General features: G+C 50.5%; 1 protein-coding gene across 1 annotated transcript in view; it reads left to right on the top strand.

The window, feature by feature from the left end:
• Positions 1 to 21,758, top strand: part of DISP3 (dispatched RND transporter family member 3) — a 31,413-nt gene extending 9,655 nt beyond the window's left edge. The window contains exons 2-21 of the mRNA XM_072977520.2: positions 1,393 to 2,344; positions 3,217 to 3,436; positions 5,114 to 5,250; positions 5,653 to 5,787; positions 7,025 to 7,185; positions 8,284 to 8,423; positions 8,805 to 8,950; positions 10,562 to 10,723; positions 11,284 to 11,445; positions 11,856 to 11,984; positions 12,357 to 12,493; positions 12,960 to 13,141; positions 13,790 to 13,920; positions 14,200 to 14,375; positions 14,873 to 14,999; positions 15,722 to 15,867; positions 18,098 to 18,257; positions 18,887 to 19,000; positions 19,217 to 19,383; positions 20,001 to 21,758. Of these exons, the coding sequence (XP_072833621.2) occupies positions 1,402 to 2,344; positions 3,217 to 3,436; positions 5,114 to 5,250; positions 5,653 to 5,787; positions 7,025 to 7,185; positions 8,284 to 8,423; positions 8,805 to 8,950; positions 10,562 to 10,723; positions 11,284 to 11,445; positions 11,856 to 11,984; positions 12,357 to 12,493; positions 12,960 to 13,141; positions 13,790 to 13,920; positions 14,200 to 14,375; positions 14,873 to 14,999; positions 15,722 to 15,867; positions 18,098 to 18,257; positions 18,887 to 19,000; positions 19,217 to 19,383; positions 20,001 to 20,363 (4,038 nt within the window). The 5' untranslated portion in view covers positions 1,393 to 1,401 and the 3' untranslated portion in view covers positions 20,364 to 21,758. The remainder of the gene's footprint in view (positions 1 to 1,392; positions 2,345 to 3,216; positions 3,437 to 5,113; positions 5,251 to 5,652; positions 5,788 to 7,024; positions 7,186 to 8,283; positions 8,424 to 8,804; positions 8,951 to 10,561; positions 10,724 to 11,283; positions 11,446 to 11,855; positions 11,985 to 12,356; positions 12,494 to 12,959; positions 13,142 to 13,789; positions 13,921 to 14,199; positions 14,376 to 14,872; positions 15,000 to 15,721; positions 15,868 to 18,097; positions 18,258 to 18,886; positions 19,001 to 19,216; positions 19,384 to 20,000) is intronic.
• Positions 21,759 to 26,641: the final 4,883 nt, after the last annotated feature.

The raw sequence follows: 26,641 nt of genomic DNA, 5'->3' as shown, positions 1-26,641 counted from the left end.
AAAATAGTTACAGTTGTATGATAAAAAGAGTTAGGTGACGCCTTGTCCTCGTGCTTCATAATGTTTCTTAGTGGTGCCTCGGTGAATTTGAAAAATTGAATTGTTCCAAAGCAATGAGAGGCTTCCAAACTCTACACTCTTCTTCAGCAGGCAGAGTTTGTTGAAATGTAACTGGAATAGTAACTCATTCCTTTTTCAGGAGCTTCATTACTAATTACTTTTTTCAAACTCCCTTTCCAAGCTCTGTTGTACAACGGGGTAGAAGCTATGCAATGTCCAGCTGCAGATGTCACATTCACTCAGGTCCGTAGGAGATGCACTGAGCACTATTTGAAGGCTCTTCTTAATTAGGAAGAAAATAATGCTTTGGCGCTGATCATTTGCATGGAATAGGTAGCATTTGACACGACCTCTCTCTCTCCTTATTCTGCTTTTCATGTAGATCAGCAGCTTTTTGGAGAAAAGGTTTCTTCTGATGAAGGTATTAGGGATGTAATCTATGATGTGTCACTGTTGCCCTCAGTCAGATGTTTTTACTGAAGGCTTTTTGTTAGAGGAAAATGAAGGTGCATGAAACCTTGAGAATTGGTTAACATGCTGATATTCGTAGCCAGGGTAGAATTTTGTCAAGAAGTGGGAAGAAACAACGGATTTTGTTTAAAGGGCTTACTAGAAAGAACTAAATGTTCATAGTTAAGCTGTTTGATTTGCTTCGAGAAAGTAAGAAAAAAGGGGAGGAAAACAAAGAATGGGTTGTAATAAAATGTTGTAGTGTAAAGTGCTTCTGTTCCCCACATTTCCGGGATTTTTTGGTCCCAAAGAACCCATTTCTGTTCCTCTTTCCCTGATGGGGCCGATCCACTGATTGCTAGTGTATATAAAACTTCTGCTTGGCTGTGTCTCATTGTTGTTGATCACAGCCAACAAGCTGAATATGAGCCAACAGTGTGACGTGGTTGCAAAAAAGGCCAATGTGATTTTAGGATGCTTTAACAGAAGTATAGTCTCCAAATCCCACGAGGTACAAGTTCCTCCCTATTTGGCATTGGTTCGGCCTCATCTTGAGACCTGTGTCCAGTTCCAGACACCACACTTTAAGAAGGATGCCAGCAAACTGGAACAAGTTCAGAGGAGGGCAACAAGGATGATCAGGGGACTGGAAATGGTCATGGGACTGCTAGAGAGCCTTGTAGTCAAGGCCTTTGGCTGTGGAGCCAGATAGGTTTGGAGTTCGAATCCCCACAGGGCCTCCAGGACAGGGGCTAGACCGGATGATTCCTTCCAGCTCTACAGTTCTAAGATGATGACGGTGGGGAATCCCACCCACTTGTTCTGGCTTTGTGGCTCATGCCTTTTTTGTTTTTTGTTTTTGTTTTTTGGCTGTTGATGCAGACGTTCAGGATGGAGACCGAGGAGGACCCTTTATTCCAAGGCAGCTGGCTGAACGAGGACGAGGAGGGGGCCTTCGGCCCGTGCAAGAGGGTGGAAGGGCCCCGTCTCTGCGGGACATGCCGGTGGAATCCCAAGCCCCGGGTCACGCCGGGCCCTGCGGTGTTGACCTCAAGTTTTTGGAACGTGGTAGGTTTGGTCTTCACCAATCCCTACTCCGCCGGGCTCGTCCTCTTCTTGGGCTGCGCCATTCCGGCCGCCTTGACCCTGGCGATGTTCCTGCACTACCCCGCCCTGGACATCGACATCTCATACAATGCCTTTGAGATCCGGAACCACGAGTCCTCCCAGCGCTTTGACGCCCTCGCCTCGGCCCTCAAGTCGCAGTTCGGCTCCTGGGGACGCAGCCGCCGGGACGTGGCGGACTTCAACTCCGAGACCCTGCAGAAGCTGATCTTCGAACAGCTCCAGAACCTCCGCCGCAACGCCTCGCGGCTGGCGGGCGTCAGGCGGGGGCGCCGGAGCGCGGCCCTGGGGAGGGTTCATCCCCCTCTTCCTCCTCCTCCAACCCCACCGAATCTGGCCAACCGGACCACCCGTCGGCCACGGAACCTCCCGCCCCACTGGGAGTATCCCAACGCGGTTGCGAGTGCCAACACGCAAAGCCACGCACACTGGCGAATCGAGCTCATTTTCCTCGCCCGGGGCGACGCCGAGAACAACATCTTCACCTCCGAGCGCCTGCTCACCATCCATGAGATTGAGCGCAGGATGATGGACCACCCTCGTTTCCAGCAGTTCTGCTGGAAGCCCCACGAGGTTCTGAAGGACCTCCCGTTGGGATCTTATTCGTACTGCTCTCCTCCAAGCTCTCTCATGACCTATTTCTTCCCCACGGAGAGAGGCGGGAAGATCTACTATGACGGCCTTGGTCAGGATCTGGCTGACATACGAGGTGAGCAGCGGCGGGCTAGGGAATGGCGTAAATCGTTGGAGACGACAATGTATGGCACTAGTTGATAACCATCAAATGCCATCAAGTCAGTCCTGACTTATGGCAATCCTTTTTCAGGGTTCTCTAGGGAGAGAGTAGGAGCTCCTATCTGCAGAATCAGTATCTGCGGGTTCACTTCTCCTTGGGAAATATTAAAAAATATATGTATTTTTTAAAAAACTAGAAATATGTATTTTTACAATGTATTTACCAGAACCTGCCACTAGAGGGAGCCAGAGACCATGTTGTGTATTGTCTGATATGATCTCTCGCTCCCTCTAGTGGCCAGTTCTGCTAATCCAAGTGAAAATACTTTTTTTTCTGGGTTTCTTTCTTTTATCATACTATGTACAGCATTTGCTACGCATTATCTGTGGTTTACGGCATCAGCTGAGGGGGAAGGGCTTGTAACCAATCCCCTCATCCATACAGGGGAAGCGGTTTCCCCTTCCTTTCTGTGGGTGCCGTCGAATGGTGCAACTTGCCCAAGGCCATCCAGATGGGCTCTTCTGGGAAGGATAGTGGGGGAAACAAACTCTGAAAGCAGCTTGGCTTGCAGCAAAGATGAGACCATCCATCTGTTCAGAATTGCAGTCGAAAAAGACACAGAACTAGAAGAACAAGCGATGAGGAGGGCAGAGGAAAAGAGAAGGCAGGATCGCCCGTTTTGAATGTTCTAGGCTCCTTATTCTGTCTAGCAGTGATGGTGGTGAGCTGCTTATAGCCGTGGTTTGTCTCTGTTGATGGGTGCGGTGGAGGGGGGGGTATTAAGCAACCTCTGCCTTTAGCGTCTGGTCCTTCCGAAAATCAGCCGGTTCTCCGCCTCTCTCTAGGTTCCCTAGAGTTAGCCATGACCCACCCGGAGTTCTACTGGTACGTGGACGAGGGCCTGTCGGCAGAAAACATGAAAAGCTCCCTCTTACGCAGCGAGATCCTCTTCGGCGCCCCCCTGCCCAGCTACTCTTCGGTGGAGGATCGGTGGGAGGAGCAGCGCAGGAAATTCCAGAGTTTCGTGGTCACCTACGTGGCCTTATTAGCCAAACAGTCCACCAGGTGAGGGAGACCATGGTTTGCAGTGAAAAGGCACAGCAGAAGATGCACCAAGACGTCCGTGGTGGTCCAGCGGTTTGGTGGGGGTGGGGGTGATGGAGACCTGGTCCTTCTTAGCTGAACGAGATGACTAGACTTCCTGAGGATCTGCCCTCTGGACCAGAGGTCAGCCTGGGATGGTCTTATCTGCTCCGTGCTGGAGGTAGAAGTGGCTTTCAGGTGGCCTAGGGGCTGGTCTAAGCACTCTGTGTAGGGCAGGATCTCCTGCCCTCAGAGGCAAACTTCAATGGTGTCACCAACAACTGGTCCAGTTCAGGATCCACGTTCCTGGTTGCATCTTCACCACTGAGCAGGTAGAGGTCTTCTGGACCCCCAGTCTGTCTCCTGTCGAGAGAGAGAGAGACAGGGCCAGGAGGTCTGAGTCTACCTTGTGCGGAGCAGACCGACCAACCTCCGAGGTATCCTGCAGGCTCAGTTGACTCCCAGTGCTTAGCAGGTGGCGTCTTCAGGAGACAAGGTCTGCCTGGCCCGAGAGAGCAAACCTCCAACAGGCTCGTCTCCCATGGAGGGCCAAAACTTGGCCAGCTGAGCCTGTGCCCCAGAACGGATCCATGCTCTGCGGGGCCGTAGCAGGCAGGATATCGCCCTGTTCCCGAAACAGATGCTTGAGGCTGGAGAAATACAGCGGGAGGTTGGCCAGATTCCCGGGAAGGGTGTCTCCCGGCGGCTCTTCTGCACCGGCTCTATTGTCTCCCTTGACGTAATTATCTGGGATTAGCTGTGCTCCCTCTCTCTTCCTTGGCAACGAGCCCCGATATAGGCACTCGTTCAGCTTTCCATCTCAGGTGCTTGCGATGCGTGAATGCGTCCTGCTTCTTATGCCCCGTTTTTGCACTGATTTATAAAACTGTTTTTGGCCCTGGCGCCGGAGAACGGCACTCTAGAGAGAAAGCTGAAAATTTATTCGGGATGTTCATTCTCTCTCTCTCTCCTTGGAAAATCATTCTGCAAAGACTCTAATCCATCCGATTTTGGGAGAAGAGCAGGCGGAGGTTTCCCATCATCGGCGGGGATTTTCTCCCGACTCAACCATCTCGGGGGGGTTGGAGAAATCTCTCCCGCTGTTCCCTCTCGGCTCGGAGAAGGTTCAGCCAGGGATCTAAGCTTTAATGTCGAGCGACCGAAAGCTAGAAATTAAAATTAACCACAAATCTCCCTATCAGCATGAGCTCTTTTGAAAACATTGGTTGTGGGAGATCCCAAAACTTGCAAATCTATCCATGTAGGACTAGGACATCAAGAGTTTACGATTCTGGATTTAAATTCTTGTGCTCTTGCTGAATTAGGTTTCTACCTATTATACACACACACACACACACACACACACACACACAATATAAAGATATTGCTCTTCCAAAGCCCATGAGGGGTGCCAACTGGAGAAGCAAGTGGGGGCTCACTCGTGCCATTTACACCATTGCCCTTATGCTGGTGTAAATCAGCGGGAGGATTTTGGCAACCAATTCTTCTTGAAAACCTATGCTTCAAAGTGCAAAAGGGCCCCCCTTCCAAAATCTGCCCCCCCAAAAGCCAGGCATTAGGGGGTGACATGCCAACATAGTGACTCCAAAAATGTGAGAATCGTAAGTTCCTAATTCATCCCCCGCTGTTTCTCCCTAGCAAAGTTCAAGTGCTTTACGGCGGGACAGATCTGTTCGACTACGAAGTCCGGAAGACTTTCAACAATGACATGCTGCTGGCGTTCATCAGCAGCAGCTGCATCGCCGTCCTGGTCTACATCCTGGCTTCTTGTTCAGGTACATGGCCACCGCATGCCTCTCTATACTTCATCAAGTGGTGAGGAGTTCCAAGGGTTCCTCGGGCATGGCCAGAGGTTTGTCACCTCTGCTGCGATTTACGAAGTTGAGTGAAAGGGAAGCTGCAAAGATGGGGAAGAGTTTTGCTGCACTGGAGGGAGAAGCTAAGTATATATATACACACAAGCACAGAAGGGCTGATGGGTGATTTAAAAGAGGATGAGAAGAACCCATCTCGTGCTTTTGATTTTTTAGAAGTCTGCAACAAGGCGGTTGTTGCTGTCGTTTTGTGCAGTCTGTGAGTGTTCAAGCGATGGCCAAGCATGTCAGAACCTGCTTTTGGCACGTTCCTTCTGAAAAATATCTGTGACTCTTCTCTGCTCTCTCTCTCTCGCCCTCTAGTGTTCCTGTCTTTCTTTGGGATTGCTAGCATCGGCCTTAGCTGCCTCGTGGCCCTCTTCCTATACCACGTGGTGTTTGGGATCCAGTATCTAGGCATTTTAAATGGAGTGGCAGCATTTGTCATTGTAGGAATTGGTAAGTTTCCTTAACCTTCCCTGAGTAACATTGCAACCCTGTACATGTTGACACCCAATTAACGGTCAAAACAGACCAGGTAGGGAGCTTCCCAATTAGAAGCAGAGCTGATTTAATCAGGAAAAGATGTGAGATTATCCTTTAATACCTTTCTCAGTTTCGAAAGCCATGGTTTAATTGAGTTTTTTTAAAATTACTACCCAATGGGAAGGAATAACAAGTGCCGTAGATTTTGCAAACTGGGCATCTTTGAATTACATTTAATACCTTCTGATTCAAAGCTGATGTTTTGATTCAGAGCTTCCTTGAGTTCAGTGGGGCTTATTCTCTATAAAGTAGTTACTGGGTTGTCACCTGAGAGGTTGAAAAAGGGGGAAGGTGAGATGCATAAATCCAGTGTAAAGACAAGACAGATGCTGTACAGATGTGCTACAGATACTCCCGATAAACTCACAAAGCTCCTTTATCTTCCATCGGTCCCTAATGGCTTTGCACCCCACCACAAACGAGTAAAAAAAGGAAGACTATAGTAAGGACTTTGGCCTTCCTGGGAGAAAGTGACTTAGCACAAGATATTGGGGGGGGGGGCGTAAGTTCATTCAAGAAGATTTATGCCCCTATCTTCCTAATAGACATCCCCGTGTCATTCGCCATAAAAATGTTTCTTTCCCCTGCCATGAAAATCACAGCAAAACAATTATAAAAAGCAATAAAAGGAGACTCGGGGAGAGAATGGAACAGTGCCGCAGAGCGATTGGGTATTTATGACAGAGGTTAAAAAGTAATTAGAAAGCCACCCAGTTATTGTTATTAAAAAAGAGAGAAAAGGCTCCCGTCTGGCATTCATAATGTGCAATCCAGAAATGCCTGTTTCGAAACGAGGTGGGGAAATTCGGCAGCCACGGAGAAGAGATGAATGTCACGGTTGTTATTTTGCTGGTGTTTGAGGGTTTTTTTTTTAAAAAAAGATTCGGACAGCAGTGCGGAATTTCACGGGCGCTTTGGTGTTGGGTTTAATACAATTGTGAATGGATGTGGAAAGATGATGGGCTCGCGTTACGTCTGCTTGGATTTACTGCTGGATTGCTTGGGTTTAGCTTTCTGGCTGAGGAGCCAGAGATTGTGAGTTCGAGTCCTTGCTGTGCCTCCTTGACAAGGGCTGGACTAGATGACCCACAGGGTCCCTTCCATCTCTGCAGCCCTAAGATGATTATTCTCTCTTTCCTTTTTGTCCCAGGGGTGGACGATGTCTTCGTTTTCATCAACACCTACCGGCAGGCCACCCACCTGAAAGACCCGAACCTTCGGATGATCCACACCATCCAGACGGCTGGCAAAGCCACCTTCTTTACGTCCTTGACCACCGCCGCTGCGTACGCTGCCAACATTTTCTCCCAGGTGGGCCCAGAACCTCTCCCTTTCCCTGCTAATGGTTCCAGGGAGGAAGCCTGGATTTAGTTTAGCTTCCTTTTGGCGTGCGAACGATGCCAGAATGGCTCAAACTTTTTCATTTTTGGATGGAGGCCCCCTGGTACTCTTTGGCACGATGAAGCCCTACCAGGGAAAGACAACCTGCTCGGTTTCAGACAGACAGCTTTAAGGCTCAGCATTAGAGGGGAGCAAGAACTGTCCCGCCAGTGGTTCATGCCTGTTTGTTTCTTGGCCGATCAGGTTTTTGGCGGTTCCCAGCCCCGCCTCCTCCAGCAGGCGCCCACTCAGGGGCAGTGCCCAGAGGAGGCAGAGCAGAGAAACCATGGGACTACCTTGGAGTGGGCGCCTGCTGGAGGAGGTGTGGCTGGGAAGCACCAAACACCTTTTTGGACCAAGAAACGAATCGGCACAAGCGTCTGGTTCGGTGGTTCATGCCCACCTCTGGTTTGTGTGCCTCGAATTTTTATTTGTAAATTTGCTAAAACCCATGCAGTCTCATGCAGTTCAGTTCATGCACTCATACTGAATCTGCTTGTAAAGATCCTTCACCCAGGAGTAAATCCAGCCCTACCGAGTTGAAACCCAGAGTTGATCTGGGTTTCATGCAAATTAATACAAATAAGACTGATTCGGTTAAGAATTTGGGGAATTTTGTACACAGTCTTGAGTGAGCCCCACCGCATCCCAGGTTTTAGCTAAGATTATGGCAGCGCTCTCCATTTGCGTTTGCCATGAAAAAGAAGCGAGGCTCGTTCATTTTGCAAATCTAAATTATGAAACTTTGTGGGTCCGTCCTCCATGCCCTCTGGCTCTGTTAATTCTTGAATGTCTGTGTTGACCTTTTCAGTTCTTTCCCTTCCACTGGAAGAGCTGGAAAGCTCAGGGGTTTGAGCCTCCGGTTGCTGAACTAGAGGTTTGGAGTTCAAATCCTCACAGGGCCTCCTCGACAGGGGCTGGACTGGATGATCTAGAGGGTCCCTTCCGGCTGTGCCGTTCCAAGATGGCCATGATTTTTTTAAATAGACCTTGGGTGCCTTTTTGCCTCTCTCTCTCCTCTCTCGGCAGATCCCAGCCGTGCACGACTTCGGCCTCTTCATGTCGCTGATCGTTTCCTGCTGTTGGGTGGCCGTCCTGTTCACCATGCCAGCCGCGCTGGGCATTTGGTCTCTCTATTTGTCCCCTTTAGAGGACGCCTGCCAGGCCAGGTGAGGCCTGCAGAAGGAGCCACCCCAGATGGGACCTTGCGCCAGGCTGACTCCCATCTCCTCCCAGTGGGGGGACCTTTCTTTTCATTTCTGCTCCCACCCTGTTCTCCACCCCATCCCTCTTTTGCTGGGTGTTGTCCAAGAAGAAAGAGGAGCATCTCTAGGCAGGCCGGGTGTAGTTGTGGTCGTATCTTTCCATTCCCCCAAACCTCAGCTTTCCCACCACTCCGTCTCCGTGCATTCGTGGCAGGAATCGCTTGCACATGCCGTGCACCCGATACCCGCCTCGTTCCCAGGCATTCCCCCGAAGTCCCTGTGCAGTGAAGCATGCCTGCCTCCAGAATCTGGCTGATGTGGCTTGGGTTCCTCCTTTCACTGCAGCTGCAGCCAGAAATGCGTCAAAGAGAGCACCTTGCACGTCTCCGATGGCCTGTTCGTCTCCTCGGAGTCTGCCAGTGGACCGGGACCGGAATCGTTGCCTTATCTGGACGATGACATTCCTTTGCTTAACGTGGAAGAGGAACCAGGTGGGTTTGGGTTTGGGCTGGCTTCCTTCGCATCCCGAGGGTTTTGAGATGCGCTTATCGACAGATGTACTTTGCAACATCTGGATGACCCAGTGGTTTAGGCCTCTGGCTGTGGAGCCAGAGGTCGGGAGTCTGATTCCCCCACTGGGCCACCTTAAAAAGGGCTGGAGTTGATGGTTTACAGGGTTCCTTCTAGCTCTGCAGCTCTCAAATGATGATGATGATGATGATGAACTTGTTTGTCATGTGCAAATCAGGACAGTAAATCTCAAAAGTTGTTCACAGAGTGTTTTATGCCTTTTTCACTTACTCTTTCATGAAAAATGCATGGAAGCTGAAGTGTATTTTTCTTTCTTTCTTGTTTTTCAAATGGAGCTGATATCAGAAGAAGTAGAAATGCCAACTGTATCCTGAACCCATCCCACCCACGATCCGGTACGGGCTGGGCTCCGTCCCTCTCCGTGTCTGCACCCTACACGGAGTTCAGCCCTCCAGATGTTGTGGGGCTCCAGATCCCAGCCTTCCTCACCTCTCACTAAGGATGATGAGATGATGATGATGATGAGAGCTATAGTCCAGGAACACCTGGAAGGCTGCCTTTTGCCCAGATTTATTCTAATGCCTGGGTGCGAGGAAGGCTCCCTACTTTTAAGAGACGGTCCAGATCGAGACCCCTTTTACACAAGAGTTGAGTGCTTGTTGGGGGCCTGATTCGCAAAGCCGGCTTTCCTTCCTGCAGCATTCCCCCCCCCCCCCGTTGCCCTCAGAGGTCAGGCGCCTCTGAGCAAAAAGCCCGAGGTGCTGGAAAACCCTTGCATCTCTCCTCATTCCTATGCTGTCTCTGCACCGTATGGTAATTTATGCAAATGGCTTCATAGGCTCCTTGACTGGAATAATCTGAGACAGCAGGAGAATTTCCTTCAGGAGTTCCTCAGGTCAGCAGGGCAGGGAAGGTAGCTCTGGGCATGTGTGAATGCACGCCTCCACTGCTAATGCAGGCATGGAGGAGATTTTGAATGCCGGAATGCAGAATTAAGGGTCAGGGGTCCCGTTTTAGAGAAGGGTGAACAAGATGATTCTCCGTTGGCTGGTGGAGATGGTGGAAACAGGGGGCTCCAGGGGCTGCGAATCTGTTCCGTGTTTTACTCTGAACTTTACAGGGCCTTTCTAAGAGGCAGAGCCCCCCCCGAACCCTAATAACTTCAGCACCCTAGAGAGCTCCCTTAGAGCTCAGACTGAAGCAGATGCACAGTCTTCCTGATTCCGGTGTGCCACCACCTTCACTGAGTGTAGGACATGGAATCGGGTCCCTATGGGGTCACCTCCAAAGCAGGAGTGAGAAAATGCAGCCGATTCTTGACTTTTCTGGGTTCCCAGTCAAGCCCTCTTGTATTCGTGGAATTGTTGGGCTAAGAAAACTTGTTGCAATAGTCAAAATCTGGTGAAGGGATTGAATCCATTTCTTAAAGCCGTTGATGCTCAGAGCCGTCCTGGTCAATGGGCTGACCTGGATCATTTACCAGGCAAATCACCCCCTTTATTTTGCCCCACATGAGCTTGGTTTTAATGGAAATCTTTTCAACCCAGCGTTCATCACTCTTCTGCTCCTAGTTGCTCTGGAAATGGGGGACGTCCCCTTGGTGTCGGTGCTTCCGGACAACCTCTCCCTCCAGGCCAAGGACAGCAGCCATGGGCAACTGATTGCTCATCTCCAGGAGATCCTCCACCACTGGGCCCTGTGGTCAGCCGTGAAAAGCAAATGGGTGATCGTTGGTAAGCCTTCGTTAGCTCATCAGCCGGTTATACGAAGATCTCAAACAGAAACTCTGAAAATGCACCACAAGGAGACCACAATGGATTTTTGGAAACGAGGCATGAGATTTAATGTGGTAATGTTAAAACAGTGACTTCCGTGTTGAAATGGAGAAATGCATCTAGTTCTTAATAAAATTAATTTTTTTTAAAAAAAATGTTACCAGTTTGCCTTTAAAATGTCATTCTTTAGATGCATTGGTTCTCTGCTTCTCCTGTTTGATGTGAGAGCAAGGATTATGACGTGAATGCATTTAAAGGCATGCGTCGCATCCAAAATCACAGCTAGAGGTCATATATCATGGTTTAGTGCAGCGGTTCTCAGCCTCGGGACTACAACTCCCAGGATTCCTGGCCAGAACAGCTCGCGGTGAAAGCTTCTGGGAGTGGTAGTCCAAGAACACCTGGGAGGACCCAAGATTGGGAACCAACGAGATAAACCTTAGAAGCAGGAGAAATGAGCCATCTCAGGTGGGTTTCTGGGGGGGGTGTCCTCCTCTTGACCATGTTTCTTGTTTCAGGGCTGTTCCTGTCCGTCCTCATCCTGTCCATCATCTTTGCTGGCCGCCTTCGCCCGGCTAGCCGCGCCCCTCTCCTCTTCCGGCCCGACACCAACATCCAGGTGCTGCTGGACCTCAAGTACAACCTGAGCGCCGAGGGGATCTCGTGCGTCACCTGCTCAGGTGAGTGAAACCATGCCCCACCAGAGGCTGTCTGAGAAGGATGCTGATTGCTGACTAGCAGATCCTCATGCGATTGTAGGTCAGGATTTGAGTAGGTGGCAAGACAGAGAGGGAGAGAGGGAGAGAGAAAGAGAGAGAGAAATCTTCTCACAGCCAAGGACCAAATTCTGCTTCAGAGATGTTCCTGGAATTCACAGTCAAGTGTAGGGTGGTTCCAACGGCTGGAGCAAATTTATGTGTTCAAACACTCTCAGGAACCTAAGAAACCCTCCACCAAATTATTCAATGCTAGAATAATTTTGCAGCCAAGGAGACCCAAATGGGTTAGCCAGAGTTCAGCACCATCCCGATGAATCTTCCAGCCTCCGATATCAGAGACTTGTTTGTCCCTGACTAACGTTGTGCGACAGGCTTGTTTCAGGAGAAACCCCATAATCTCCAGAGCAACATCCGCACCTCCCTGGAGAAGAAAAAAAGGGGGTCGGGCCCGGCATGGGGCGGCCGAAGGATCGTGACGGGCGATGCAGGATCTGGGCAAGGTGAGCTGAGCGGTGTTCTCACATCCAAATGTCCCTCATCCCTAAATGCGGGCAGGCAGCTGCCCACCGACCTAATGTGTTCGTCTCCCATGGATGCTGGAAAACGTGGATTATAGCAAACATTATTTTAATAGTGGATGAAAATTCGGAGTCAGTTAATGGCCAAGAAACCGCCGGGAATTCAAGGTGGAAACAGGATTCGCCCCCCATTTCCAAGAAAAGGACTAGATAGCAACCTGGAAAGAGGGCTGAGCCCACATGGGAACTTTCCCCAGAGATGTTCTGTTTGCCCCACTGTCGGGGGAAACCAGATGTTGGCCCGCCGGCTTCTCTTGCCAAGGGTATTGTTGTGACTGCGCCTTTTCCCCCCAGATCTCCAGGGAACCGTCTACATCTTCAAATGCAAAAGCCGTGGCAAGCCAGCGGTGTATCGGTTCTCCCTCAACGCCACGGCCCCGGCCCCGTGGCAGGCGGTGTCTGCCGGAGACGGGGAGGTCCCTTCCTTCCAGGTGAGCCACCTTCGTGGGGCAACGCCGAGGCTCTTGCGCCCTCGTAGAGGACCCCGGGGGAGGTGCACGATGCTTGCCCCTCCGAGCGCGGCGTCTTCTAGACTGCAGAAGGTGTTTTTTTCTTCAGGGTGGGGGCCCTCCTCACGGGTGGGGTGGTAAACTCTAGCAGCTGTCATCCCCAGCCAACACGCCCCATGGCTGGGGATGCTGGGTATTGGAGTCGGTCGCCCTTGGTGGGCTCGAGGCTGGACGGAAAAAGAGATGTTATTCCTGGCGCCTTTCGGATGTCCTTGGGCACGTTGACCACACCGGACCATTCTGGTCCTCCCCCTTGAGGGGAAAAGTGAGGGAGAAGGCGTGCGGGGCTGAGCCTCTCCTTTGCGACCCTTCTTTTTTTGCCCCTCCCCCCTCCCAGATCTGGCTGTAATCTCGTTAAGTGATCTGTTTTCATTAATCCGTTGCTTAGGTGTATAGAGTTCCATACGGTAACTTCACCAAGAGGCTGACCGCTTGTGTGTCTACAGGAGCGCACGCCCAGCAGACGGGGCTCAAGAAATGGATGGTGACCTCTGGGTCGTGTGACACCAGGAGGGGGTGGAAATTTGACTTCAGCTTTTACGTGGCTGCGAAGGAGCAGCAGCGGACACGGTAATGTCCCGAGGGATTCGGGCACGACTCTCAAGGAAGTGGGAGCAGGGGGGGCAGAAGGAGGTTGTCCCCAAACCCCATCCGGTCTGGGGTTGCCTTCCGAGGAACCTTCCAGTTTTATATATTTGAGAAGGCAAGCTGCTAGTCCTCATGGAGGTGGCTGTGTTATACATGGGCAGAACGTGTGCAGGCATGTTTGCTGAGCGCCGTTTCTGGAAGGAGACCCCAATGTGAGATGGACGGACGCCATCCTGGAAGCCACAGCCGGGAGTCGAGCAGAGCTCTTGAGAGAAGGACATTTTGGAGATGGGTCATACATAGGGTCGCCATAAATTGGATGAGATTTTCGGATTTGGGAGGGCTACCACCGATTCCTTAGTTCCCCATCCTGGGAGTGAGGGGCATTGAAATCCTGCCAGGATTCCCAACTTTGGGCCCCCCGAGAGGTTCCTGGATGGCCACTCCCAGAAATCTCAGCCAGCCCAGCTCATGGTGAAGGCTTCTGGGAGTTGTAGTCCGAGAACCGGTGGGGACCCACGCTTGGGAACCCCTGGTCCTTAGGGCATCCTCAGACCCCAAAGGAATGAGGCTGATGCTCTGAGGCCCCGGCGAGCTTTCAGGATCCTTCGCCGCTTCCTCTTCCTCCAGGAAGCTGTATTTCGCCCAATCTCACCGACCTCCGTACCACGGCAGGGTGTGCGTGGCCCCCCCGGGTTGTCTCCTCAGCTCCAGTCCAGACGGCCCCAACAAAGGCTCTTTGTATGTGCCGAGTGAGAAAGGTGAGCCCGGATCCATTTTGCCATTTTCGGGTTGTTCTGGGAGACACCAGGACTTATCCATCCATCCATCCATTCATTCAAAATATTGCTATCCTGCCTTTCTCACTGAAAGGACCCGAATGTTTATTTTTCTAAACATTTCTGATCAGTGTTTTCAGGAAGATGCGCCTCTCAAAGCAGAGGGCAGAGATGTGGTACTAAACAATGAGAAAGAAGAGCCAAGCTGGACGTTGAAAGGCGTCCGCTAACCCTCGCCACCTCCTTTCCTATGTTCTCCAGCTGCTCCCAAAGCCAAACTTTCTGTCACATCCGGATTCAACCCTTGCGGGAATGCCAGCTGTGGGAAGCCGGCGGTGCGGCCTCTGGTGGACACAGGAGCCATGGTCTTTGTGGTCTTTGGCATTCTTGGGGTGAACCGCACTCGGCGCACGGACAACCACGTCATAGGAGACATGGTACACATGCTTTCTGACTCACACAGGGCACGGGTGAAGGCTGAGGGTGGGTTTGTGTTCTGTGCGCAAATCGGTGAAATTGGTTTTCTTCATGCCAAGCGAGGTGCGCATTGGTGCAAAATGCAGTCGACTTTTGTGCAAAATGCAGTGGGGTTTTGTGCAAAATGCAGTCGACTTTTGTGCAAAGTACAGTCAACTTTTGTGCAAAATGCAGTCGACTTTTGTGCAAAATGCAGTGGGGTTTTGTGCAAAATGCAGGGGGTGTTGTGCAAATCTCTCTTGATGGCCCACATATTCTTGTAATCTCACCTCTTGGGGAGGGAGCATTTGAAAGCTTTTTTTCTCACCCCTGAAAATGAAGTCAGGCAGGTCCGCACGACTAATTAAGGAGTAATTCCTCCTGAGTCGATTAAACGTCTCGGCCTCCGCTCCGCGCCAAGGCCGTCCCATTGGCTCATGTGTTCCTCTCGCTCTTCTTTCGGGTCTCCTTGTGAAAGGGCAGCGTCGTTTACGATGAGGGCTTTGACCTCTTCAAAGAGATTGGCAACTTGTGCCGCATCTGCAAAACCATCGCCAAGAACGCGGAGCTGGTGAAGCCGGGAGGGGCCCAGTGCTTACCCTCAGGTATGACGTATGTTCCACAGACAACTGTTTGGGGGGGGGGTGTCCTCGTGGCCACAGTATTGGTGATTTGGAAATCTGGACTCTCATCCCAAAGGACCCCTGATGTTCACGGAGTCCAGAGCTCCCTGTTGACCTAGCTTTACCCTCCCAGGGTTGCAAGGATGGGGAGGGAAAGAAGCAGGAGCAACCCTGGAACTTTTTGAAGGAGTTTTTTATGTGCCATCCAGCTGTCTCCGATTTACAGCAACCCCATGAATGAATGATGCCAACATTTCCCATCCTCAACAGCCCTGCTCAGACCTTGCAAGCTCTAGGCCACTGGCTTCCTTTAGGGAGACTGTCCATCTCGTATTGGGTCTTCCTCTTCTCCTGCTGTCTTCAACTTTTCCTAGCGTTATTGTCTTTCCCAGAGAATCCTGCCTTCCCCTGAGGTGCCCACAGTAGGACAGCCTCAGTTTCAACCTTTTGGCCTCCGGAGAGATAGTTCAGACTTGATTTGATCCAGGACCCCCTTTGTCGCCTTTCTAGGGTGGCTGCCAAACTTGGTGTAAATGGGCTCCAAAGTCAACAAACAAGTGATAAGCAAACAAGCCAGGATGACATCAGGCTGGTGGGGAATTATATGTGGATTTCCATCTGAGGGTCTGTTTGACGAGCAAGGTTTTGTAAAGGGGGTTCTTCTGATGCAGCCTCCATTTATAGGATGCTATTTTCCCCTCCAGGTTATAGCATCTCTACCGTCCTTCAGATGCTCCACCCAGAATGTAAGAATCTTCCCGAGCCTAACCTCCTCCCAGGGCAGCTCTCCCACGGGGCGGTGGGCGTGAAAGACGAGAAGGTGCAGTGGATTTCCATGGCGTTTGAGTCGGTGAGGGCCTCTTCCGCTCGTGACCCCTAATTCCTGTTCTGTAGCCCTTGTCCACTTGGGGTGTTCAATACCTTTCTCCCTCCCTCCCTCCCTCCCTCCCTCCCTCCCTCCCTCCCTCCCTTCCTTCCTTCCTTCCTTCCTTCCTTCCTTCCTTCCTTCCTTCCTTCCTTCCTTCCTTCCTTCCTTCCTTCCTTCCTTCCTTCCTTCCTTCTCTCTCTTTTCCTTCCTTCCTTCCTTCCTTCCTTCCTTCCTTCCTTCCTTCCTTCCTTCCTTCCTTCCTTCCTTCCTTCCTTCCTTCCTTCCTTCCTTCCTTCCTTCCTTCCTTCCTTCCTTCCTTCCTTCCTTCCTTCTCTCTTTTCCTTCCTTCTCTCTTTTCCTTCCTTCCTTCTCTCTTTTCCTTCCTTCCTTCCTTCCTTCCTTCCTTCCTTCCTTCCTTCCTTCCTTCCTTCCTTCCTTCCTTCCTTCCTTCCTTCCTTCCTTCCTTCCTTCCTTCCTTCCTTCCTTCCTTCTCTCTTTTCCTTCCTTCTCTCTTTTCCTTCCTTCCTTCTCTCTTTTCCTTCCTTCCTTCCTTCCTTCCTTCCTTCCTTCCTTCCTTCCTTCCTTCCTTCCTTCCTTCCTTCCTTCCTTCCTTCCTTCCTTCCTTCCTTCCTTCCTTCCTTCCTTCCTTCTCTCTTTTCCTTCCTTCTCTCTTTTCCTTCCTTCCTTCTCTCTTTTCCTTCCTTCCTTCCTTCCTTCCTTCCTTCCTTCCTTCCTTCCTTCCTTCCTTCCTTCCTTCCTTCCTTCCTTCCTTCCTTCCTTCCTTCCTTCCTTCCTTCTCTCTTTTCCTTCCTTCTCTCTTTTCCTTCCTTCCTTCTCTCTTTTCCTTCCTTCCTTCCTTCCTTCCTTCCTTCCTTCCTTCCTTCCTTCCTTCCTTCCTTCCTTCCTTCCTTCCTTCCTTCCTTCCTTCCTTCCTTCCTTCCTTCCTTCCTTCCTTCTCTCTTTTCCTTCCTTCTCTCTTTTCCTTCCTTCCTTCTCTCTTTTCCTTCCTTCCTTCCTTCCTTCCTTCCTTCCTTCCTTCCTTCCTTCCTTCCTTCCTTCCTTCCTTCCTTCCTTCCTTCCTTCCTTCCTTCCTTCCTTCCTTCCTTCCTTCCTTCCTTCTCTCTTTTCCTTCCTTCTCTCTTTTCCTTCCTTCCTTCTCTCTTTTCCTTCCTTCCTTCCTTCCTTCCTTCCTTCCTTCCTTCCTTCCTTCCTTCCTTCCTTCCTTCCTTCCTTCCTTCCTTCCTTCCTTCCTTCCTTCCTTCCTTCCTTCCTTCCTTCCTTCTCTCTTTTCCTTCCTTCTCTCTTTTCCTTCCTTCCTTCTCTCTTTTCCTTCCTTCCTTCCTTCCTTCCTTCCTTCCTTCCTTCCTTCCTTCCTTCCTTCCTTCCTTCCTTCCTTCCTTCCTTCCTTCCTTCCTTCCTTCCTTCCTTCCTTCCTTCCTTCCTTCCTTCCTTCCTTCTAGTTCTCCTTGATAAAGGTTTAAAAATCTCTGGGTTCCAATATGGGCTGCAAAGCTACTGGAGATTTCCACCGCTGTAACTGTGATGGCAGAGACCAAATTTGCTGCTTGCATAGCTGGTCATGTGCCCAGGTGTGTGACCAGCGCACGACCTGGAATGTGAACAGCAACTTGTAAATTAGCAGTTGTTCACCACTGGGGGGGGGGGAGGAGGCTCTGCCGGGTGATTTGGCTGCCTGTCGCCTCGTCCACAAGCTTAGGCCACCCTCTCCTCCAACGATAACCCTCACTGGGCCAGCCCTAAAGAGGGAGCGACACTGCAGGGGAACCGAGCCTGGGAGTTACAAATGGGCTCTGAGTTTGTCAATGGGTGATGGTTGCCTTTCCACGCTAGCAACGAGGAGAGGAAGCTGTGGCTGACCCCGAAGTATGATACACCTTGACTGATTAGGGAAGCTCTACAATGGCTGGTGATGGCTCAGGCAGCCAGATGTCTTGAGTCAGCTCTGATCTGAGCCCTGAAACCCCTCCTACCTGTGGCTAAGAGTTCCTGTTCCCCTCACCTTCTGGATCACTCATTATTGACTTAACAATTATTAAGTCGCCGTGGCCTCCTCATTATCTGCTTAAAGGATTTGCTCGCCGCCTTTCTGGTTCCACCAAGCTCTCTGGGAGGATCAAATAACCAAGCACATGCCTCTCTGTCTGCGCAGGTCTTTCCTCTTTTTAATTATCCCACGGTCCTTCTCTTCCAGACGACGTACAAGGGGAAGTCGTCCTTCCAGACCTATTCCGACTATCTCAAGTGGGAGACTTTCCTTCAAGATCAGCTCCGTCAGTTTCCGGAAGGCTCCGCCTTGCGCAGAGGCTTCCAGACCTGCGAGCACTGGAAGCAGATCTTCATGGAGATCATCGGTAAGTAATCCCCCTTTGTCACACGGAGAGCGCTGCAACAAAATGTTGAAGGGTGAAGTGCTTCGTGGCTGACTTTCCTAGTCGGCCTGCCAGCCAGGTCCTCTGCTGTGTTACTCCATTGAACCCCGCTCTCATTCAGTTCACAGTCCACAGCTACTGAGCATGTTCAGATCTTAGTTAGCTGGTATATGAGGGGTTTCTGCCCTTCTTTTCCTTAAGTATCTTTAATGCTTCTGGAAACCCCAGACCTGCTAATTAGCGCTTTATCGTGGGCGGTGCAGTTCTGGCTATTTAAGCAGATTGAACGTTAGGAATAACGAGGAGGTCGGTGCAGGCTATGATGGATAGAGCCCCAGAGGGGAAGCTGTGGGTTCGAATCTACGCTCTGCTGCCCACTTGGTTGAGTGGATTGCAAACTCTCAGCTCCAACGGGCTCGTGAGATTGTTTGGGTAGCCTGCCTCTCTTCTGTGAGTACCAGAGGCCGTAGGTTTTAAAGAAAAAGCTGTTGTCGTGTTTGTGGTTCGTGTTGGGCTGGGATTTGCGAGGCCAAGGTTCTAGATCTCACTGAGCTACAAAACATACTGGGGGAAAAAAAGAGCCAATGGGGTTTCTCTTCTCCTCGTCCAAGGTGTTCAGAGTGCTCTGTACGGCCTCATCCTGTCTCTCGTGATTTGCGTGGCCGCGGTCGCCCTCTTCACCACCCACGTCCTCCTCCTGCTCCCGGTCTTGCTCACCATTTTAGGTACGAAAGTGGTCTAGACACCGGCGGGGTGTGGTTGCTGGGGGTTTCTTCGGTCGTTATTGTTGTTGGGGCTGGCTTTCCCCCCCCCCTCCTGCCCCGCCCGGGGATTCTGGGCGTTTGTCGTCCGAAGAAAGCCACACGGCCGAGATCCGATGAGGATGGAGAGGGGCTAAACCCTGTCTTTCTTTCCGGATCCCCGGCGGGTCTCGCCGACAGGCGTCGTCTGCTTGGTGGTCACCATCATGTACTGGTCCGGCTGGGAGATGGGAGCGGTCGAGGCCATCTCGCTCTCCATCCTCGTCGGCTCCTCGGTGGACTACTGCGTGCATCTGGTGGAAGGGTTCCTCCTCGCCGGCGAGAATTTGCCCCTTCACCTGGCGGAGGTGAGACGGTAACACCGTGGGAAGGTGGGCGAGGGAGCCTGAGCCCCCGAACCCCTCCTGCTCTCTTCGGTCCATCCCGCAGTTTCCAAGCCCTGCGTCCTGCAAAGCCTGTCTTTGAAAGGGCGATCAAGGGCCGTTCGTCCTACAAAAGACCACCCCCGGCAGCTTGAGAAGACAGGCTGTACTCACAGGGCCTCCAACACAGGCCGGGAATAGGGATGAGAAGTAAAGAACCCTACCTTATACCCCGTGACCCCCCCCCCAGCCACGAGATGGGTATCCAGGGTTTCACCTATTCGCGGTCTGAAAAGATTAAAAATCTTCAAAGGAAAACACTAGAAAGACATATTTTCAACGACGTCTTTATTAGAACCGTCTCTCTCCATTGGCCCGCTGTGATCATACGGGCTGAAAATACTTTATTCTAGATTGTTTTTTTACCCTGCAATTCCTTAGTGTTTGCTCTTATCTGCGGTTTCCAGCATCCACGGGCCCCCCCTCTTGGAATCGAACCCAAGCAGATTGAGGAGCCCCAGCATAGACCTAGAGGAACAGGTGCTGTACATCCGTTGTTCCATGTTCCTTCTCTCCCCCCCCCCCGCGGTTTCTTTTTTCAGGACCCCGGCTCCAGCCGCCAGTGGAGGACGATCGAGGCGGTCCGCCACGTGGGCGTGGCCATCGTGTCCAGCGCCGTCACCACCGTCATCGCTACCGTCCCGCTCTTCTTCTGCATCATTGCTCCCTTCGCCAAATTCGGCAAGATCGTGGCCCTCAACACGGGGGTCTCCATCCTGTACACGCTGACGGTCAGCACCGCCCTCTTGAGCATCGCGGGTCCCCCTTTCTTCACCCGGAGCCGGACTTCCTTCCTCAAGGCCCTGGCCGGGGTGCTGACCGCCCTGGCCGCCGGCCTCTGCGTCGGCTTGTTGTTGCTGAGGAGCGGGTTCGAGATCCCGCTGCCCAGTGGGGCGGTCCTATAGTTTCGTACAACCCTAACTCTCTCCCTTCCCCTGAAAAAGTCCCTCTTTCTTCCTCTCTCTCCCCCTCCCCACCCCACCTCTGGAGTTTTTCGGGAATCCCTGGGAGCATGGGAGTTACGCAGGATGTGTTGAGTTACTTTATCACAACTGGAGCTTGGAAATCACGGGTTAGAAACCGTCCATTACTTGGAATCTGAGTCAGGGAATCCTTCTGGACTACAACTCCCAAGTGGGGCCAAGAAAGAAACGTTTCCCACCCGTACGTGTGTCATTAATTCCTTTTCCTAACAGAAAAGGTGTAACTGCGCTCTGTTACAACACTGGGAGGGGTAACTGTAACTGCTTTTAGTTCCATGGAAAGTGATGGGGGTCGTGGCCTCACCCGGACGGCAGGGGGAGGAGGTCATGTGACCCGTGCATGGCCCCCTCCCTGTGGCTGTACAGGCTGTGGATTTTGGGTGTGATAGTCCAATAAGAACTGTTTCCATGCTCAGGGTGGAGCCAATTTCTCCTTTCTGGCTCGTTAGCCGGCTCCCTAAATTTCTCCAGCTAATTTTGTAAAAAAGAAAAAGAAAAATCTTTTTTGAATCTTCAGAAGTAAACCCACTCCTGTTATCCTAGGCTCAGCTCCACTTTCCTCTCTCTCTCTCTCTCTCAATTCACATGCACTTTACTTCCTACCTCCCTCTTTTCTGCTCTTCAAATGTGTGTTAATTTCCCCCCACCCCACCCTGGATCAACAGAAACAATTAATTGTCCGTCATGGCTAGCTAACAGAGCTGATCTTTTGGGGGTGCGAAGACAAGAGGAGCAGGAAAACAGACAGGAGCTTCTTTCTCGTTCTACTCTCATTGCTGTGGGGTTGATTCGGTTTTTCTATCTTGTGGGACGTCAGCATTTAGAAACCACCACATCTTTCCTGAAAGGACTGCAGGCAGGACCTGGCCAGTGCCAGTGACGTGGTTGAAAGAAGGCCGGTTTGCTTTGGCTTCCACCGTCATCCAAGCTTTGTGGCCGGGTCCTTTTGCCCACTGCAAGGATTGGGGCCCAGCATTAAGCGATTGCCTTGAAGCCAACGGTGTATGTGAAGTTCCCGATGACACCACAGAAAAAAAAACAAGGTTGTTTGATTCATCGGGGGTGCCCCGATCGTCTTAATGTGGAAATCACGAAGTGTCCCCTTCGATGTGCAGAGGGGCTGTTCCCATGGAGGAGAGAGAAGTGAGAGGCGCCGGTCACAGGGGTCCAGATCTCAAACAGTATTTATAGAACTGCAAAACCCGAGAGGCAAGGCTTTTAAGAGCAAGGCCAGGCTAATTCTCCAACCAAGCTGCAATTGATTGGGCCGAGGAGAAGCCCAAAATGCACCACCATGGGGTTTGCGGTGGACCCCATTTGCAGCTGGATCTGACCCTTGGCGCCACTCCGAAGTGGCCCAAAAACCCAGCATAGCCGCTAGTGTCGTGAAGGACTGGAAAACCTGCATCGGACGGATCTGTTTCCTCCTCCTCCTGTGTAAGGCTGTGGAACGGATCTTGGGCTTAGTCAATAGAAAAGGCACTAATGGAGAACCGGATGAAACGCTCCCTGTTGGATCTCTGGTCTTGCTTTTTGGGCTGCTGCCCCGCTGTGTTGTTTTCTCGGTTCAAAACCGCCCCTCGCTCCTCTCTTTCGGGCGAAATTCATGGGCTCCTGGGTTGTCCAAAACAGAGCAGCTGCTTCGCCTGGGAAGATAATAAACGGTGTGTTATTTACCGCAGTGCTTCGGCATTAAATCCTCCTGCGCTCTTCTGCAGGCCAAGCTTTCCGGGGGTTGATTTACGGGTCAACCCGACAAACCCGAAGGAGGGGTGTTTAAAAGCGAGGTCTCCTGCTGGCTGCGTTTGTAAATCAGCGTCGCCGCAGAGAAGATCTGGAAAGCGAGGCCGTAAACGGATGGAGGCCACCTTCGCGACGTTCCACTGGAACAGAAGGTGGCTTTTCCGAACGTACAGATGAGGTGGACTACAGCTCCCATCATCCTGGGCCAGGCTGGTTGGGAATGATGGGAACTGGAGTTCCACCCACTGTGGGGTGGGGGGAAACTACCCCTTTCTGGTCAGGAATGCTGTCCCTGTATTTCTAAATCCAGGGCCAAGAAAGGTTACATGGATTGAGGTCACCAAGGGAATCTGTGGTGGAACCTAAATTCGAACACAGGACTTGAAGATTTGAAGATTTCCCTCTTCAGCGTCATATTGGTGGCCCTTGAACCCCGCAGTGTTTCTTGGCCTGGATTTGGGAAGCAGATGATCTTTTCAGAAGGGGTTGGATGTCTTTTGCTTTTAAACGAAATCAAATAACATCCATAACATTTCCCCTGGAAAACATGTTTTTTTTTTCAAAAAAAGCACCTTGTACTGTACAGGTACCAGCTAGTCTCCAGGGACTTTGGACTACGAGTCCCATCAGCCCCAGCCCATAGCCAAGGACGATGGGAGATGGACTCCAAACATTTGGATAGCTTCAAACCCCTTGACTCTGCCGTGTTGGAGCGTATCTGCACGCAGGCATCTCCAAAATGAAAATTTAGATTTCAAGCATCTGTTCCTAATTTAACTTAATGTTTAAAAAAGAATCACATGCCAATTTTGTTTTTCTTTTTCCTGAGACAAGAATAGGCAGTAATTAGTTTTCAGCACCGGCCCAATTTTTACGGTTTTAATCCGAAGCAGGAAGCCTGTAGGGAAGATCCCAGATGATCAATTAGGAAACGGACATTTCAATTTTTAACGGATCCCCTTTTTTCATGCGCGCAGCCACGCGAGCCTCAGTTTTGAGCTCTATAGATATACAGCTATGCAAAATAAAAAAAAAATGCGTAAATAAAATTTAAGTTTTCTGTGGGTGGGTGGAGGGGGAAGCATGACGGCAGCAAAAGGGGCGGATGATCGTCGGCTATGCTGAAGGTTATTATGGGATGGAGCAGACTGCAATGGGGTTGCTGCTCCAGTAGATTTAAAATGTTGAGTGTGGTTTATTTTGTTTTATTGGATGATTTTTTTCCCCCTCCGGGGGGTTACATAGCACAAATTTTCCCACGTCCTGTATCTCCCTTCTGAATTTCCGTTGGCTGTTTCTTTCGAGATACTTGTTTGGCTTTTTTTTTCCTCCCGCGTTCCTGAGTTTATCAAGCTATTTGTGATTCCCTTTTTCTCTCTCTTTTTCTTTTTTTTGAGATGGCTGTAAATAAGGACAATTAAAAAGAAATGAGATTTTAACATTCCGCGGTGTGGTCTTTTTGGGCTTGGTTGATTTCTCGTCTCTGGGAATGGCGAAGTAAGGGAGGGTCAGGAACCGACCAGCCACGGTGCTAGATCTGGCCTTCCTCCTGGCCCAGTTCAGCCCAGTGGAGTTCTAGAGTTGACCTCAGACTTTTCTTTCATACGCCACCATTTGGCTTCCCTGTTTTTTAAGGCCCCTCCATTAAAAGATCTTTTTTGAAACCCTCTTTTAAGCTTAATTCTTCTTAAAACAGAAAGAAGGGATGGTTAAAATTTGCCATTATTTTGGATTCACATCCTTTTTTTGGGCTACGGGAATTTCACCCCTCCCCCCCCAAAAGGCATATCTTAAATTCATTTCATTTCAAATCACAGGTTTCATTTCAAAATCACAGACACACCTAAACAAATCCGGCAGCCCAGGTAAATCTGGTCAGAGGGGAAATGGCTGATTTGCTCTGTCAGCCCTCTCTTTCTGATATACTCCTCCTGAGCCTGGAGGCTCCCTTTTAAATCATTGGGGCAAATGTTTATCACCCCTCGGAGCAGCAAGAGAATAGAGTGAATCTGTTGATGGTTTCAAAAGCAATGTCCCTTTCTAGGCTAATGGCAAACAGAGAGATATATATAGAGAGAGATTGGCCAGTTCAAACAGCTGGTAGAACTTTGTAAAGTATTTGCAGAGAGAGAGATTTACACTGAATTCCGTTTGTCTTTTCAAGACTATCTTAGATTCCCCTCCTTGACTCCACCTTCAATTAGAAATTCATAGTTGCTCCTTCCACTTAACCTTGAAATGCCAATTTCTAAGTCTCTTGCATCTTCCATGCGTTGGGCTCCAATTTATGCAGAAAAATGCAGATCCTTTAAATCTTCAATCTCTCCAGCATTGCCGCTTCCCACCTCTCGATTCATGGATGCTTCGTTACAGGAATTTCTGATGGGCGTAATTGCCCTGGAAATGTCCAAGCAGGGGAAGACGGAAATATAAATATCCTGTATATGGCTCTTTTTTTGGAGACGCAATGGGAAATTGGAACATGTAGACCCCAGCTGTGGTGGAAGATGTATAAATAAATAGGAATAAACATACCCTCTTTTTTTGGCCAAAAACACATCTTAATATAGCTGTTAGGCTAGTGACTCTGAAACTGCAGAGAGGTTGGTATTGGGGTGTGTGCTGGTTTTTAGTCCGAACTTTTAAAAGAGCAGTCCAGGATGCTGAATCTATTTTAGGGATAGGAACAGCCCATGGAGAGCTCTGCAGATTTACAGACTTCCTAAAATTGGCACCGCCAGCCTACCCGGAGAGATTTTTCTTGAAATGGCTGGTGACTGTTTTCACGGCTTTGTGCGCAGGAGATGAGATAGTGTGAGAGCAGAGGAGAGGGGGGTGAATGATGTTAGCGACTGTACTTCTGCAAGTCTGCTGTTGCGCATTCTCAAGTTGGCTCTCACCGATGGCGAACCTATGAATGAATGATCTCCAGAATGTCCTATCCTATTCTCGGCTTTTGTAAACTGACGTCTGTGGCTTCTTTTGGGGAGACCGTCCATCTCGTATTGGGTTTTCCTCTCTTCCTGCTGCCTTCTGCTTTCCCCAGCATTCTTGTCTTTTCCAGCACGTCTTCCCTTCTCACTTTGTGCCCAACTGATGACAGCCTCAGCTTTTCCCCCCATTTCTGCACCTAGGGAAAGTCAGCTGAGCCACTAAGATAGGCAACGAAGGACAGGCCATGAAGAGCCGTTAGTTCTATTAAAGCCCTGCTCTTTGGCAGAGGCGAAAACTCCTAGAACTGGTTTGTTGAGGTGGTCCGGTCTCTTCCCTGCAGTGTTGGACTCTCCCCCACCAGGCAGCTCTGTAGGTTGGAGTATCTGACTGTCGAGTCAGGGCTGAGAGTTCGAATCCTCATTGTGCTTCAAGGAGAAAGCGGCAGGCCGGGAAAGCTGCAGGGACCTGTAGCGCCATCCCACGGAGGGAACTAGCAGGCCACTTCCAAGGACTGAAAAAAAGCCACTGTCATTTGGAATCCACTTGATGACATAGAATTATTATTTATTCCAGGTCTGGTGTAATGCCACCCTACATCTTTGCACTTCAGAATCCGGCCCGGTTTGCTTTCGGCTTTTCCTCTACCTCTTTCTCCATCGTCTTTGTTCGCTCTGTTCCCCTCCTGCTTTGTTCCAAGCCTGCCTTTCCAAACCTACCGTTTGGGCGTGTGGGAGGGTGTCGCTGTTCCCCGTCTGTCTGGGCGTCTCAAAGCATCATCCCAAAGAGTGGGAAACGGTGATTAAAAAGACTGCACCGTCGGCTGTCAGAGGAGAGGCGCTTTGTTGCCTTTGAAGGTGGCCAGATTTCCGCCGCTTCAGAGACACCAGTCGGAGGACCGATCCTTACAAACAAACGAGGGTTTTTAGGAGGCGATTCTGCCCGGTTGCACCTCCCATGACAAAATACACTTGTTGGCGTCTTTATTTCTTCTCATTGCTATACCGCCTCATCAGGGGTCTTTCTAAGGAGAAAGGTGGAGTAAAAATATTTTAAATAAATATAATGATATAAAGTAGCGTGGCCACTCTCTAAAATGGGCCTTTGACAGAAAAAGAAGGAAGTGGGGGAGGGGCTCGCTACATGTAGACTAAAAGGATTTAAGGAGTTGGAACGGGTACCTTGAGATCATCTAGTCTCATCCCACGGCTGCAGGAATCCACAGATAAAGCACCCCTCAGAGGAGGCCACCCGACCACTTTTAAACTCCTCCAAAGCAGGCGATCTCATCCTTCTCCTAAGAAAATGTAATTTAGAGGCCCCAGGTGCAATATAACAAATGCTGCTAATTAACGAGTGGCCGCTTGACTTCCCAGTTGTGTGGCAAGTTGCATGGCTGGCATGTGACCAGGAGTGTGAGCAGCAACGTACAGCTTTATACTCACTCCACTGTAAACCCTGAATAGGATCCAGGACCCTGGCCGGATCTCGAACAGCCAAGCTTTCGAAGCCCTGGGCAGAGATAC

Source organism: Pogona vitticeps, chromosome 7 (assembly GCF_051106095.1).
Source record: "Pogona vitticeps strain Pit_001003342236 chromosome 7, PviZW2.1, whole genome shotgun sequence".
Classification (NCBI taxonomy): domain Eukaryota; kingdom Metazoa; phylum Chordata; class Lepidosauria; order Squamata; family Agamidae; genus Pogona; species Pogona vitticeps.
This window is presented reverse-complemented; position numbering and strand designations above follow the sequence as displayed.